The 17,063-nt window shown below is 34.5% G+C and overlaps 3 protein-coding genes across 3 annotated transcripts; all 3 read left to right on the forward strand.

Moving 5' to 3' along the window:
* The first annotated feature begins 1,237 nt into the window (after positions 1-1,237).
* On the forward strand, positions 1,238-4,889 carry LOC103325809 (cytochrome P450 CYP72A219-like). Its single transcript, XM_008227989.3, has 5 exons — positions 1,238-1,658; positions 2,565-2,782; positions 3,110-3,354; positions 3,436-3,823; positions 4,317-4,889. Exons 1-5 carry the CDS (start codon positions 1,376-1,378, stop codon positions 4,740-4,742), a joined length of 1,560 nt encoding a protein of 519 aa, XP_008226211.2. The 5' UTR covers positions 1,238-1,375; the 3' UTR covers positions 4,743-4,889.
* Positions 4,890-9,895: 5,006 nt separating this feature from the next.
* LOC103325808 (cytochrome P450 CYP72A219-like) lies at positions 9,896-13,188 on the forward strand. Its single transcript, XM_008227988.3, has 5 exons — positions 9,896-10,319; positions 11,141-11,358; positions 11,453-11,697; positions 11,797-12,184; positions 12,631-13,188. Exons 1-5 carry the CDS (start codon positions 10,037-10,039, stop codon positions 13,054-13,056), a joined length of 1,560 nt encoding a protein of 519 aa, XP_008226210.2. The 5' UTR covers positions 9,896-10,036; the 3' UTR covers positions 13,057-13,188.
* Positions 13,189-13,759: 571 nt separating this feature from the next.
* LOC103325889 (cytochrome P450 CYP72A219-like) lies at positions 13,760-17,040 on the forward strand. The gene is made up of 5 exons (XM_008228080.3): positions 13,760-14,104; positions 14,807-15,024; positions 15,442-15,686; positions 15,989-16,376; positions 16,479-17,040. The coding sequence occupies exons 1-5, from the start codon at positions 13,828-13,830 to the stop codon at positions 16,905-16,907; spliced, it is 1,557 nt and encodes a 518-aa protein (XP_008226302.3). The 5' UTR covers positions 13,760-13,827; the 3' UTR covers positions 16,908-17,040.
* The last annotated feature ends 23 nt before the right edge of the window (positions 17,041-17,063 follow it).

Genomic DNA, 17,063 nt, shown 5'->3' on the forward strand with positions numbered 1-17,063 from the left:
TCCGAACTCCATGAAAATCTGATATGATGAAGTTTTATATGTATAGTTATGATACATATTTATAAAAAAATAAAAAATAAAAACCTTATTCTTTTTTTTTTTTTGTAAATAATGTACCTATTTTTAATTTATAAAAACATTTACAGAAATTTCAATTACAAAGTAACGGATCCTTTATTAAATAAATAAATAAATAAACTACCATATTATATACATATTTATAAATTTTTTTATTTATTGGATTCGTAATTTAGGGATTTTTTGTTTGTTTGTTTATTTTAGTGATTGGCGATGTGTAGAGGGATGCCAACCAAAATAAATGGGGTGATTGATATGCTATTAATAGGGAGTATTAATTATAATTAAAGTAGTTAATGACATACTTGAAATAAATTATAAATTAAATATGAAGGGAGGTGGCATATAATGTAATTTCATTTATAATATTAGGACAAATCTATCTCACATGGAAACCTATTTTAAATTTGGGGTTTCAATAAAAATTTAAAGGTAGGTGGGTATATAACTAGGATATAAGGGTCTATATCGGAAGAGCTCTGGATTATATACATGAAGAAGTTCGTGCATTTGGAATAAATGCTTTATTCATCCAGTTGGGATTAACTAGGTTCGTGATTTAATTTTCCATTCATGCATTTGGAATAAATGCTTGTTCATGCATTTGGAATAAATGCTTATTCATGCATTTGGGATTATCCAGGTTTCATGATTAAGAGCATCTTCAAAAGAGTCTCCAAATTTTAACTAAAATAGCTAGAAAGATATTATAGCAAACTATCTAACAAGGAATTCCTCCATCAACGTTCTCTATTACGGCTAATTTTAAATATTTTATATCTCTTTTGAAAGAGGAAACGATATAATATTTTATTATTTCTTTTGAATTTGGATTTTTTTCCATTTGCAAGGAAATAGCTAGTCACTCATTTCTCTCTCCTCATCTCTAAATGTAGAGAGCTACCAAATCCAAATATGGAGTTCTCTAAAACGGAGAACCAGATAGCAAGTTAACTGGAGCTGCATTTTGCCCTTATTTTAGCCAAAATGGCTAAAGAGCAGAGTATACTGATGGAGATACTCTTATAAATAGGGAGATTTTTTGAGTTGATGGTGTAATGCGTGTCTTGAATTATTAAATCAAATTGAGTTTTTTTCTCTAAAGTTGATAACTACATTATCTCCTTGTTTTGGGTATTCTTAGAATCAACAAAGCTAGAAAATCTACACTATTCTTGTTCTAGATATTCTTAGAATCAAACAGAGCTTGGAAATTGATTTCAACCTGTATCTTTTCGTCTTGCTCAAAAGTGTAGTTGCACCACTCTCTCTCTCTCTCTCTCTCACACACACACAAATGGAAGTATCAGTTGTGGCCAGTGTTGCACTACGTGTTTTTTTGGTGAGCACAGTAATTACATTGGCATGGAGGGTGCTGAATTGGGTGTGGCTGAGGCCGAAGAAGCTAGAAAGATGTCTAAGGCAGCAAGGTTTGGCGGGCAACTCGTACAGGCTTCTGGTAGGAGACACGAAGGAAAGCTCCATGATGGTGAAAGAAGCAAAATCTAAACCGATGAACCTCTCCCATGATATAACGCCACGTGTCCTTCCTTTTCTTCATCAATCTGTGACCACTTATGGTATGCCAAGTATCTTTTGACATTTTGTTTACCACGTTCACATGTACGACCATGGTTATGAAATAATCAATTTTTGTGTGTGTCTGTTTTATATTCTTGAAGCTTTTTTATTATTTATTTTAATTTTATTAATGTTAGTTAATACATTTTGTTTTATACTTTTTTTTATTTTGATATTTGGTTGCTTCGATTTTTTTCTTATTTCCTTTTCAATTGATTATGAACATCAATATAGGTCTGCCAAGTAGGTAAGTTTTCGTCACATTGACATCTCTATCATTTTTCTTACCCTTTTTTTTTCCTTCTCCTTTTTCATTTCAATAGTGCTAAGCTTACCACATTTTTATATCACATTGTGTACCACCTACCACCTCTCTGATAGGGATGGAGCCCACCTCTATTAGGTGGTACACAATGTGTATATAAAAATGTGGTAAGTCTAGCATTTTCCTTTTCATTTGTCTTCCTCTTCTTTACTTCTTCTCTTGTTCGTCTTGCATCTCTTTATAGAGTTGTTTTTGGTCGAATGGTTATTTTTACAGATAGTTGTGACAAGAATTTTTCTAGGTCATTTGTGGTTGTGGGGTTTATATTAACTACCTATTAAATTGGTTTGAGTGCCGAGACAATCTAGCTAACAAAGGGCAGTAATTTGTATGAGATGGGTCACATGACAATAATCTCTTGAAGGGGGAGAAAGGCTATAAAAATTAAATACAATAATCTCTTCAACATTTTTAGTATGAGATGGGTCTAAAATAAATGACCCCTGGTTGTTCATCGCGGTAATTCTAAAATCTCTGGATGATTCGTGATCAATGTAAATAACTTATTTTATTCTTTTTGGAAATATGTGTAAATAGTTTCTTATAAGTTATAACATTTTTGTGAAAACAAAAAATGCAGGTAAGAATTTTTTTATTTGGATTGGGCCCACACCAAGAGTGAACATCAGTAATCCAGCGGATGTGAAAGATGTATTTACAAACTATGAAGATTTTCAGAAGCCAGTAATAAATCCACTTGTCAAGTTGCTGGCAACAGGTCTGCCAAACTATGAGGGCGAGAAATGGGCAAAACACCGTAAAATCATCAACCCGGCATTCCATTTAGAGAAGCTAAAGGTATTACATACTAGCCTAGTCGGAAAGGAACTTGATTTGCGATAAGAGGTTTTAAGTTCGAACTCTCATGACATTTTAGTTGTGTGTGTGTATAAAAAACTCTCCTCCTTCTTATGTAGTTTAGACTATCGCTTGTACTTAAAAAATAAAAATAAAAAAAATCTTTTGTAACGTAAAATGTATTTTCAACCGATGCATTAAAAAATTTTCTACACACATGTGATGATTATTTATCTAGGTAAATAGACGTGTGCTATATTTGCTATGTACTTAATGTTAACAAACTCTGAGTTCTTGTTTGTTTGTGTTTTCCTTTGTTTCCTATAGCGCATGTTACCGGCATTTCACCTAAGTTGTAGTGAGATGATTGAAGAATGGGAGAGGTTGGTGTCTAAGGAGGGTTCATGCGAGTTAGATGTTTGGCCTTACCTCGAAAGTTTGGCAGCTGATGTGATTTCTCGAGCATCATTTGGGAGTAGCTATCAAGAAGGAAGGAAAATATTTCAACTCTTGAAAGAGCAAGCAAAACTTACAATAAGAGCTTTACAAAGTGTTTACATTCCAGGATGGAGGTAAAACCCTTTTAGGGTTAGCCAGTACCTATAGATTAGATCAACTGTTTTTTTACCATTGATGAAGTTGTTTTGGTGCAGGTTTCTACCAACTAGGAGTAACAAGAGGATGAAGGCGATTGACAAAGAAATAAAAGGTTCACTGAGGGATATTATTAGTGCAAGAGAAGAGGCAATTAGGATGGGTGAAGCTACAAAAGATGACTTATTGGGTATACTATTGGAGTCTAACTTGAAGGAAATTCGAGAAAATGGGAACACCAAGAACGTTGGGATGAGCATTGAGGATGTGATTGAAGAGTGCAAGCTGTTTTACTTTGCGGGGCAAGAGACCACTTCAGTGTTGCTTCTTTGGACACTAGTTTTACTCAGTCAAAATCAGAATTGGCAAGCTCGTGCAAGAGATGAGGTTTTGCAAGTGTTTGGAAGCAATAAACCAGATTTCGATGGGCTAAATCACCTCAAAGTTGTAAGTATTCACAATACATATCCTTTCACAGTTTTATTTTGAAAAATTTCTTGCATCTTAAGAAACAAACAAAGCAAATTAGTCAAACATTTTATGAGTCCAATTTGAAAAACAATAACAAAACGTTTCCGTAATAGTGGAATTGCTTGAGTTGAGTTGTGATCGATGCCATATACTCACTTACTACATGTAGATGTGGAAGGAAGGACCTGAAATCTCTTGAATAACGATAACTTAAAATTTTGATTCAATTATACTATCACGTTATTTGGTGAATAAAATTTGGTGAACAGATACAGTGCTCTTAATATTATTCTTCTTTTCTTATTCCCTTTACTTGGTGAGTGATGACGATTATTTTTCTAAACCTAGCCTCTAAAGGTTTGGATGTCTTTCATCTCATTTTGTTGGTATGTGCTCTGATGTTGTAGATGAATTTCATTGGGGTAATGAGATTTTAATGATATAAACTATATCTGTAAAATGCCCTCAGGTAACCATGATTTTACTTGAAGTTCTTCGATTATACCCGTCAGTTGTTGCGCTTCCTCGAACCACTCACAACAAAACACACCTTGGAAAATTATCACTGCCTGCTGGAGTGGAAGTCTCCTTGCCCATACTGCTTCTTCACCATGACAAAGAATTGTGGGGTGAGGATGCAATTGAGTTCAACCCAGAGAGGTTTTCGGAAGGAGTTTCAAAGGCATCAAAGAACCAATTTGCATACTTCCCTTTCGGAGGGGGTCCAAGGATCTGCATTGGACAAAACTTTGCTATGTTGGAAGCTAAATTAGCCTTTTCATTGCTTTTACAACGCTTTACCTTCGAGCTCTCTCCATCATATGCTCATGCCCCATCCTTAATTATAAGCCTTCAACCTCAATATGGTGCTCATATTATTTTACATAAACGTTGATTACTGCTGAGTTAACGTTATTGATAAAGCCACATCAAATAAGATTGAACCATGTATATTGTGGTAGTATTTATATTTTCTCATAATTTTCTTTACAAATTGTATTTCTATTATCCTTATGGTATAATTGGAAGAGTCATTGTACTAGCTTTGTATTAAATTTTTAAATGTCTTGGTTTATGATCCTTGTTGGTTTCTAATGTTCCAATTCAATAAAACAAAAAAACTTGAATAAGTGAATGCGAAGTTGCTTAGGGTCTGTCTAGTATCCTATCCAAGTAGGGAACTCAAAAACTGTTATTTTTCTTAAAAACAAGGAGTTCTCAAATTCATTTTCAAAAATTCAAGAAGTTGTTTGGTATGCAACTTGAAAACTGTTTTTGAATCCTTAAAATTTGAAAACTTGTTTGGTTGAATTCTTGAAAACAATTTTTTCTTCTTCATTTTTGATAATTAAAATATTTTGATAAACATGATCAAAATTATATTAAACATACTATTTTAACATCCATATTTTAATACCATACATGTATGATTGACAAGCTCAATTGGTCTTCAAGTCATAAATAATACATATTAAATTAGAACATTCTAGACTAAATAAATTATAAGACTAATGATTCTGAATATAATCTATCCACATTGCTCCGGCAATGTGATCTCTAGCATCACGCATTTCATTAGCATTGTCCTCATAAAAATGGATGTGTTCTTGATTCACTTCAGAGCTTTCTTCATCTACTACTTGAAGATCATTGGCTTGATATTGATGAAATATGATAAATATTCTCTATAATAAAGACAAATATAACAAGGAATAAGAAAAACATGATAAACAAAGATAAATATCCTTCAGCAGACCAGCATGAACAAAATTTAGCTAGGATCCCAAATACAATAAATCCTCAACTGAACAAGTTTACCAACACAAACTAACAAAGGACTAATACACAACCAACCACTACCTTCCTTTTTTTCCCCTAAGCAACCAGCCAGATTAGTATGATTGGCCTCTCTGCATAGCAGGAGGCAGAGCTTTGGAATTAGAGGCCTCTTTCTAGATTAGTATGTAACGGTAGGACCAATTGGCCGAATAATAAAAAGTTGACGTACAATTTGAACGAATAATTTAGTTGAGAGACCAAAATGCAACTCGGGTATAAGTTTGAGAACCATTTGAGTAAATAACCCTATATTAAAATTATATTTGTTTCACAATTCAATATATCCTTTTTGATAATTTTATATTAGAGTAAATTAGTAATTAAATAAATAATATATTTTTAAAAATTTAAATCTATAAAGTATATATATCGAAATTAGCAAATTAATATCTACAAAGTATAAACTAATGCAATTATAGAAGAATCCTTCTTTCTTTTTTTTTTCTTTTTTTTAAATTTTCTATACTCCTTTTAAATATCATATACTTAAAGAATATAGACGCCCGGCTATACTACGGTTTTTTATTTAAAAAAAAAAATAGTATAGCCCCACGGCTATGTTATTTTTGACACGTGGGAGCTAGCGCTAGTGGTCCTCTTTTTTTTTTTTTTAATAACTAGTATAGACGAGCGGCTATACGCTTATATATATATTCGCATATTATACAAATAATTCTCAAATATTATTGAATAAGAATAATATATGTTATAAAAATTATATTAAAATATTATACAGTGGCCAATTAATATATACTTTGGATATGTTGAAACTAGCAAATTAATATCTATAAAGTACAAACTAATGCAACTAGGAGGGTCCTTTTCTTTTGTTTTTTATTTTTATAAATATTAAATAGTATAGCTGTGGGGCTATTCCTTTTAAATATAGTATCGCCGTGCGGCTATACTACCGTTTTTTTACTATTAAAAAATAGTATAGCCATATGGCGATACTTTTTTAACACGCGGCACCTAATCACTAGTGAGTCCTCTTTTAAAAAAATGATAATAATAATACGGCCGCACGGCTATACTCCATTTTTTTAATTTAAAATACTTGTTTTGACACGTGGCACCTAAAAGCTGGGGGGTCCTCTTTTTTATATAAAAAAATAGTGTAGCCGCATGGCGGTTGCTTTTAAAAAGTATAGCCGTATGGCTATACGATTTTACACATGGGCGCTTAGGGTGTGCGGCTACTTTTTTTCTAATTTTTAAAAAATAGTATAGCAGTATCTTGGTTTTTTATTTTTTTATTTTTATAAATAAAATTTTAAATTTATTTTAGAATTAAAAATAATAATGGGTAGTTGTGTTCCATAAAAATATGATCCATTATCTGATTTTTCTGGTATTTTGAATGTTTTACTGTTCTTTGCATTTTGCTTTATACATATAGATGTATAGTATAGCCGCGCGGCTAAACTCGGGATTCTTTTTGAAAAGAAGTGTATAGCCTCGCAGACTTTCTTGGGGTCGTTCTGTTTTAATTTTTTTATATAAATCGTATAGCCGCGCGGCTATACTATTTACATAGATATATAATATTTTTTTTTAATTTTTTTTCTCCGAGTTTTGTTTATCAATAGTTTAGAGCATTATCCATTACTATTATACTATTACCTGAGTCTCTATTGTCCCGTTTTGAGTTTTTACTTTTCCAGAGTTATTACCCGTAGAATTTCGCACTTTAACGTTTAATACTCGTTGTATTTTTCATGTTTAATACACTTGATTTTTTACAAAATTTTCAATAACACATACAAAATTCACATATTATACACATAATTTTCGCATATTGGGGTTTGTTTAGCAGCACTCTAATTTTTTTGCTTGACATTGTATTATTACAAATTTAGTTATATACCCAATCTTAGACATAGTCTTATAAAGAAACCCTATACCATTTAAAAACTATAAACACACCCAAAAAAAACCCAAAAATCGCAGCTGTCAATTTTTTTAAAATTAAATAGCTATTTTTTAGTTTATTTGTGTGTGTAAAATACCTATATTGCCTTTGTACTATGGATTTGAGAGAGAAAAAGCAAATCTGCCTGCCAAAAACCAAATCTGCCAAAAAAAAATCAAATCTGCCAAAAAACCAAATCAGATTTTATTTTCTCCTTTCTTGCTGGTGTTTTATCGATGTTGGAGCAAGAGGAGCTTCCATTGAAGCTCAATCTCAGGTCCAGTTATATTCTTCATCTATCTTCTACAATTTTCAATATTTCATCTTCGATTTCTTGTTCTAAAATCGCTTATATTGATTTTTTTTTTCCGGATTGTTTGGAACCTTGAACGAATCTCAATCAGATGCTCTTAGCTCTACTCATCATCTTCAAGCTCTACTCCTCTTTCACCATGTCATTGTCGTCATCATCATCATCATCATCTTTATTGTTGTCGTCATCGTTTGGTTTGGAGACTTGAGATTTTTGATCTTTTGCTTCAATTATGTGTTTCTCTTCATATTTTAGTTGATTTTCGAAATGTAGTTTAAGCTTTGATGATTGATTTATCCATTGTCACTATTTCAGTGATGGATCTCATTTTTGTTTAACAATGTACTTCTATGACAGAGTATTAACAATGTCATTTTTTAACATAATAGTATTAACAATATGGGCTCGGCTTGTTTTGAGTTGGTCTAGTTTGTGCTTTCTTCTTTTCTTTGGTGGACATGTATTAGAAATAGTAACAAGACAAACATTAATCAATATGACAGTAAACTAGCAGTGTTATTACCTTAGACTGGAACATTACAGGGGTAGATATGCATTAGTAATAGGATATCATCGGAACTTAGCAGTGTTATTACCATAGACTGGAACATTACATGGATAGACATGCATTAGAAATAGGATGTCATAGGAAACTAGTAGTGTTATTACCTTAGAAATAGGATGTCATATGAAACTAATAGTATTATTACCTTAGACTGGAACATTACAAGGGGTAGACATGCATTAGAAATAGGATGTCATATGAAACTAATAGTGTTATTACCCTAGACTAGAACATTACAGCCATTAATCAACATGACAGTAAACTAGCAATGTTATTACCCTAGATTAGAACATTATAGCCATTAATCAACATGACAGTAAACTAGCAATGTTATTACCCTAGACTAGAACATTACAAAATAGCAGTGTCATTACTCTATACTAGAACATTACATGGGTAGACATGCATTAGAAATAAGATGTCATAGAAAACTAGCAGTGTTATTACCTTAAACTGGAACATTACAGGGGTAAATATGAATTAGAAATAGGATATCATAGGAAACTAATAGTGTTATTATCCTAGACTGGAACATTACATAAGTAGACATGCATTAAAAATAAGATGTCATTGGAAACTAGCAGTGTTATTACCCTAGACTGGAACATTACAGCCATTAATCAACATGAGAGTAAAATAACAGTGTTATTACCATAGACTGAAATATTATAGCCATTAATCAACATGACAATAAAAGTGTGGAATATTACAATCATTAATCAATATGACACGTTAATAAAGCTACAGTTTTCAAGACATCTTTTTATAATGAATTGTTTGGGTTTTTTTATAAAATTGGGCTGGGCTTGTTTTGGGTGCTATTTAAGTTTTTTTTGTTGGGCTTCTTTTAAGTTGATCAATGGCAGTCATGTAATTTATAAGAACTTCAACACTAATTTCTTATGTAGTAAATGAATTTTGGGTGTGTTTAAAGTCATTCCATGTGGGGTTTTTTATAATTTCATTCCTATTTTGGGTATATTAGTGAAGCTCCATTATAAGAAAGTTTTTCTTCCACTTTCACGTGCAACTTTTCCTCATATACGCCTGCATAAAAACGTCACCTCTTATGTCACATTCTTTTCTAGTGAAAAGAAGTCACACGAACCACTCACTTAAAGTTGAAAATCATATAAAAAATATATATATGTGTGTGTGTATGGCACCGCAAAGACCACAATACATGCATTTCATGCGTCAGTGCTGAACTCACTTCTGTATAATACGTTTGCTACAGAATTATTGAGTATCACCTCGTACGTACACACACAAGTCCACACTTAGCCACAAAAAACTGGCAGCAGAAAGCAGTGACTGGCTATGATTGAGAAGGACAAAGATCCTCTGTTTTTAGCCAAAAAATCACAGGCTAAACTTGTGGAAGGAAATGAATGGACTTGGACTAGGAGTTCCTCCAGTTTCACATATTTAACCCATTTCCTAGCTTGGGACAAGGAGTTCCTCCAGTTTCACACATTTAACCCATTTCCTAGCTCCTTTCCAAACAAGTCCTCTCTCTCTCTCTCTCTCTCTCTCTCTCTCACACACACACACACACAAATGGAAGTATCAGTTGTGGCCAGTGTTGCACTACGTGTTGTTTGGGCGAGCGTAATAATTACATGGGCATGGAGGGTGCTGAACTGGGTGTGGCTGAGGCCAAAGAAGCTAGAAAGATGTCTAAGGCAGCAAGGTTTGGCAGGCAACTCGTACAGGCTTTTGATTGGAGACACGAAGGAAAGCTCCATGATGGTGAAAGAAACAAAATCTAAACCCATGGACCTCTGCCATGATTTAGCGCCACGAGTCCTCCCCTTTGTTCATCAATCTATGAACACTTATGGTATGCCAACTATATCTTTTGAAATTTCAATTTACTACTAGGGATGGCAGTCTTCCCAATTGGTAAGGGTCTTTGTAGGGCTTCGATCCTATGGGTCAGGTATGAAGGATGAAAAACGGGTATGATGATGGGAGGAATTTTTCGGATATGATGTTCTACCTCTATAATGATGATGTCTTGGACATGTAGTTTTGACATGTATTAATTATTTTTTAAACAGTCTTAGATTTTAGTTAATAAAAATTGAATTGATAGATATGTTGTGCTCATAGTGCTTTTTTCTCATTCAACAAAGTATTTTTTTTTATTGGTTTTTTTTTTTTTTTGTTTTTTTTTTCCTGTTATGGGGTGGGTCAGTGAACCCATTTCCCAATGAAAGCGGGGATGGAGGAAAAATGGTTAACGGAAATGAGGATGGGAATGGTATACTCACCCCCGATTTGACCCATTATCATCCCTATTTATTACCTTCATATGTACGACTATAGTTATCCTTCCATAAAATTTAATGTGTTATCTCATATATATTGTTGGATAATTAATTGATCATGTTAATTTTTATTTAAATGTGTGGATCTAATTTACAATCTAGCTTACTAGATCAACAATCACATCGGTATCCTTTCGTTCAGTAACCTTTAGAAACCGTCGAAAACCTCTGATTCGTGATAAATTTAATGTAGGATTTATTTATTTATTTTTGTGGTTTATCTTGGTAATGGATATATACGATACCTGTAAATAATTAATTTTATATATTTGCCAATATGTGTAAATAATTTCTTATAAGTTCTATTGTGATCAAACAAAAAATAATGCAGGTAAGAATTTTTTTATTTGGATTGGCCCCACACCAAGAGTGAACATCAGTAATCCAGATGATATGAAAGATATATTTGCAAAATATGAAGATTTTCAGAAGCCAGCAACAAATCCACTGGTGAATTTGCTAGCAACAGGTCTTTCAAGCTATGAGGGCGAGAAATGGGCAAAACACCGTAAAATCATCAACCCGGCATTCCATTCAGAGAAGCTAAAGGTACTATATATATACTCTTGTCAATATTCATTCAAATATCTGGAGATTTAACAATTAATTTACTAAGTAATTTCCAAATACTCGTATTGTACAGCGTATGTTACCGGCATTTCACCAAAGTTGTAGTGAGATGATTGAAGAATGGGAGAGCTTGGCGTCTAAAGAGGGTTCATGCGAGTTAGATGTTTGGCCTTATCTTCAAAATTTGACAGCTGATGTGATTTCTCGAACAGCATTTGGGAGTAGCTATGAAGAAGGAAGGAAAATATTTCAACTCCTGAAAGACCAAGGACAACTTACAATGAAAACTATACAAAGTGTTTACATTCCAGGATGGTGGTAAATAAATAAACAATACAGAAACCCTTATACGGTTAGACAGTAACTATAGTTAGATCGATTATCTTTACCATTGAGGAGGTTGTTTGTTTGGTGCAGGTTTCTACCTACTAGGATGAACAAGAGGATGAAAGAGATTGACAAGGAAATAAAAGGTTCACTGATGGGTATTATAAATAAAAGAGAAGAGGCAATTAGGGTGGGTGAAGCGACTAAAGATGACCTATTGGGGATACTTATGGCTTCCAACTTGAAGGAAATTCGAGAAAATGGGAACACCAAGAACTTTGGGATGAGCATTGAGGATGTGATTGAAGAGTGCAAGCTGTTTTACTTTGCGGGTCAAGAGACCACTTCAGTGTTGCTTGTTTGGACACTGGTTTTGCTCAGTCAAAATCAGGATTGGCAAGCTCGTGCAAGAGATGAGGTTTTGCAAGTGTTTGGAAGCAATAAACCAGACTTTGATGGGCTAAGTCACGTCAAAGTAGTAAGTATTTACAATATATATCACTTCACACTTTTACTTTGAAAGATTTCCTTGCATAAGAAGAAACAAACAAAGAAAAGTAATCAAAAATATTTTATGTTTCTCATATATATGAAGAATAGGAATAAAAAAAATTTCGTAATAGTTATAACAAGCTTCTCATGTGGTATACCTCATTCGCCTAACACCCGTACTATCATTTTTAGGGCCTAAATAAGCGAAAATTTTGATTCAACTACTGTCACGTTATCTTGTGAATAAAATTTGGTGAATAGTGAATAAATTTGGTGCTCCTAATAGTATTTTTCTTTTCTTGTTCTCTCTACTTGGTGAGAGAAGAGAAAATTAACCTTTTCATTAGCATTTTTAGACCTAGCTAGCCTGTACAATTTTGGATGCCCTTCATGTCACTTGATATAAAATATATGACTGTATAATGCCCCCAGGTAACCATGATTTTACTTGAAGTTCTTCGATTATACCCAGCAGTTGTTGTGCTTTCTCGAGCCATTCACAAGAACACACAGCTTGGAAAATTGTCATTACCAGCTGGAGTGGAAGTCTCCTTAAACACACTACTTGTTCACCATGACAAAGAATTGTGGGGTGAGGATGCAAACGAGTTCAAGCCAGAGAGGTTTTCAGAAGGAGTTTCAAAGGCAACAAAGAACAAATTTTCCTACTTCCCTTTCGGAGGGGGTCCAAGGATTTGCATTGGACAAAACTTTGCTATGGTGGAAGCTAAATTGGCCTTGGCCTTGATTTTACAACACTTTGCCTTTGAGCTTTCTCCATCCTACGCTCATGCTCCTTCTGCAGAAATAACCCTTCAACCTCAATTTGGTGCTCATATCATTTTACATAAACGTTGACTTGTCTGACTGATAGGAAAAACTAAGGAATCAAATAAAGATAGCCATAGTTCTAGTTGTTTGACTCTAATTTTTATGCAATATTGATATTTTATTGTAATTTTTAAATCCTATATATTTCCATTCCATCAATCAATCTACTCTTGCAAGTGATCAACAAATCCAAGTCATCTATACAAATGATCCACACACCAAAGCCATTAAAATGAGGACAGCAAACAAGTTATTCAATTTGCAAAATGAATTACGAATAAATTATTAACAAAAGGAAATATCAACAGTATGTGAAATGCGAAATGTTAGTCGAATTGGTCTAGGGTTTTTGGTATGCTCCAAAATAGCCTTGGGTTCAAGTCCGTATGCATGTGTGAGAGTTTCCCTCTTCCCCCTTTCTAACTTAAGCCTAAAAAAAGAATACTATATATGCTGCGAGTAGGAGTAGCTATCAATATACATTTATATTCACCAGAGCAAAAAGATCGAGTCATATATAAATATTTGTTGTCTCCAATCTAAAGATGGACAGGATATATAATATTAAGATTCCAACCTTGTTCTATAAAAAAAAATCATATTTCTTGTCAGATTTTGAATGGATGATAAGTGACCATATTCATATTCTAATCATCTTGGGGAGCTTGAGTCTTTATTTATTTTGTTCATGTAATAAATTAATATCTGTGATTGTGATGTGGCACTGGCAGGCATGATTCCATCCATTTTCTTTTTAAGGGTCTTTAGACTGCGAACTCTTTTTTCTCACATAAAACAATGGAAATCTCAGTGAGCTCCATGGTTGTGGCCATTCTTTGTGTGGGTTTGATTACATTGGGGTGGAAAGTGGTCAACTGGGTTTGGTTGAAGCCAAAGAAGCTAGAAAGGTACCTGAGGCAGCAAGGTCTTTCTGGTAATTCCTACAGGCTCTTGATTGGGGACTTGACTGACAACTCCAAGATGACCAAAGAGGCACTCTCAAAACCCATGGAGTTCTCTCATGACATTGTGCCTTATGTGCTTCCTTTACTCCAAGAAACCTTCAACAAATATGGTACTTTTTTTCATTTTCTTTTGTCTCTCCTATGCATGTTTTTGTTGCCTTCTCTGTAATTATCTGATTTCTTGGATGCTGTTTGGTAATTTTATGGATCCTGTTGATGGAGAACACTTATCAATCATTTGCTATATATGATCAATCTGCAACATATGTCTCCCTTTTTATGGATGGGGACTTTTTTGACTTTTGATTTTATACAAGCGATGTTTTATTTTAATTTAATCTAAATTACGGGAAAGGGAATTTGAACTCGTGGGGAGCACATCCGCTCTGACCAACTTAGCTAAGCTCATGTTTGCAGAGGACTTTTTTGTGGAAAGGCTACAATGAGGGGGTATGGATGAGGGGCTTAAGTAAAGGGTTCAATCCAACCATTAAACTTCAACATTTTCAACTTACACATAGTTAGGTTGGATCCTCACTTAAACTCCTCACCCAATCCCCCTTATTGTAGCAGCTCCCACTTTTTTGACTTTGAAATCTAATAGTTAGATGACAGATGATTTTACTTGGACCAAAAAGTTGGCCAGGAAATTGCAGGGAGAAAGTCTTTCTTGTTGGGCTTAGCCCAGAGCACCCACAAATTCATTAAGTATACCCAACATGCTTATTCAAACCAGAAACAAAATCTTTGTTCCTGGAAAAAAATCAAGCTGTTGGTGTTCTGATCAAATTCTTGGGTCCCAAAAATTGCAGGGAAAAAGTCTTTCATTTGGCTAGGCCCAGTTCCTAGTGTGGTCATCTTTGACGCGGAATTAATGAGAGAAACTTTAACCAAGTATAGGGTGTTTGAGAAGCCACATTCAAACCCACTCCTCTCGTTCCTTGTGACTGGCCTGCTCAGCTACGAGGGTGACAAATGGGTCAAGCATAGAAGGATCATCAACCCAGCTTTCCACATAGACAAGATGAAGGTACTCATTTCTTTCATAGGTCAAAATTTCCAGCGCCATATGACAAGTTCTGTTTGAGACTGACACTTGAAAGAGAAAAAACAGACCATAAAAGTGCTTTCTGGAGATGTCGAAGTTCTTTTCTAAGAAGCCCTTAAAATTGTAGCACTTGAAATTCTAATAGAAGTCTTTAATGTGCATCTAATAAAACCACTTCTAGCAAAAAAGTTTGTGAGTAGAAGTAATCCCTACATAAACAGCTACAAACGAGCCCTTATTCTGTACTAGGCATGAGAGTGATTTTGGTTAATTCAAAATGCTACATGATTCAAGTTTTCTCGACTTTTCTTAAAAACAAAAACTTCCAGAGAAGGAATTCTTCATGTCTTTCCGGTTCTAAACCTAGTTCCTTTTCTCTCTTTGCCCACATTGTTACAGGACATGTTACCTGCATTTCATGCCGCTTGTGAAAACATGTTGAGCAAATGGGAGACGCATTTCTCATCAAAGGAGACATGTGAGTTGGATGTGTGGCCTTATCTTTGCGCTTTTTCTGGCGATGCTATTTCCCGGGCAGCATTCGGTAGTAACTTCGAAGAAGGAGAAAGGTTCTTCAAGCTCCAAAAGGAACAAGGTGCTCTGACACGTGAAGTTCTGAACTCGGTCTACATACCACTGTTGAGGTGAAATCAAACTTCTAATGCCCCACTCACAAGGAAAACCTTTATTTAGATGTTAAATGTTCTGCATATTTTGTTATGGATCCCTAAATCCTACGGAAATTCTCCTATGCGGACGTCCAGACGTTATTATCGTGCAGACGTCATGTATTTTCTACTACCCTCCTCCCTGTTTACAATGGCATCCACACAATAATAACGTGCGGACATCCGGATGAGAGAATATATATAAGGTTTTCTCAAACCTCGATTGGAAAACGATACACTTTATTAAAAGCTGCAACTACATATCAATGTGCATGCAGGTTTCTGCCAACTAAAATGAACAGGAGCATGAAACAGATCTCCGATGAAATGGCTATTTGTCTGAGGGGAATTATCAACAAAAGAGAGAAGGCAATGAGGGCAGGAGAAGCCACAGAAGATGATTTGTTGGGTATACTTCTGAAATCCAATTTTAGTGAAATTCAAGAGCATGGAGACGACAAGGATGTCGGAATGAGCATCGAAGAAGTGATTGAAGAATGCAAAGTGTTCTACTTAGCTGGAGAAGACACAACCAAAGATTTGATTAACTGGACACTAGTTCTGTTGGGCAAGCATCAAGACTGGCAAAGGCGTGCAAGAGAAGAGGTTGTGCAAATTTTTAAGAACAAACAACCAGACCATGCTGGCTTAAACCGCTTAAAAATTGTAAATACTATTCTCTCTAATCCTCTTGGTTTCTTTTTTTGCTGCCCTTAAAATTTTGATCTGATTAGCTAAATCCCAAATATTGAAATGTGTTTATTGTAGGTGAACATGATTCTGTATGAGGTTCTTAGGTTGTACCCACCAGCCATTTTCACAATCCGAGAGATTACTAAGGAGACCAAATTGGGAGACATTTCTCTACCACCAGGTGTGCAGCTTGCAGTGCCAATTCTCTTTGTCCATCATGACAAAGAAATCTGGGGCGATGATGTCCACGAATTCAAGCCGGAGAGGTTCTCAGAAGGCATCTCCAAGGCATCAAAGAATGAAGTAGCACCATTCTTCTCATTTAGCACAGGCCCTAGGACATGCATTGGACAGAACTTTGCGCTCATGGAAGCAAAAACAGTTATAACCATGATTTTACAGCGGTTTACATTTGAGCTTTCTCCGGCCTATAGACATTCTCCTTTGAATATGCTCACTCTTGAGCCTCAGTATGGTACTCAAATCATTTTTCATAAAATCTAAGATCAAAATTCAACTTTCTGATTTGTAAGAATTCTGTCTGTTCATCCCCTATAAATAACAGACTAATGTGTGTGGAGTGGGGGTGTTTTAGTACTTCAATAAGAACCTGAATATGTGTTATGCATAGTATAAGTAGGACTTTCAAAGGAAACTTGA

This window comes from Prunus mume, linkage group LG3 (genome assembly GCF_029339155.1).
Source record: "Prunus mume cultivar Tortuosa linkage group LG3, ASM2933915v1, whole genome shotgun sequence".
Classification (NCBI taxonomy): Eukaryota; Viridiplantae; Streptophyta; class Magnoliopsida; order Rosales; family Rosaceae; genus Prunus; species Prunus mume.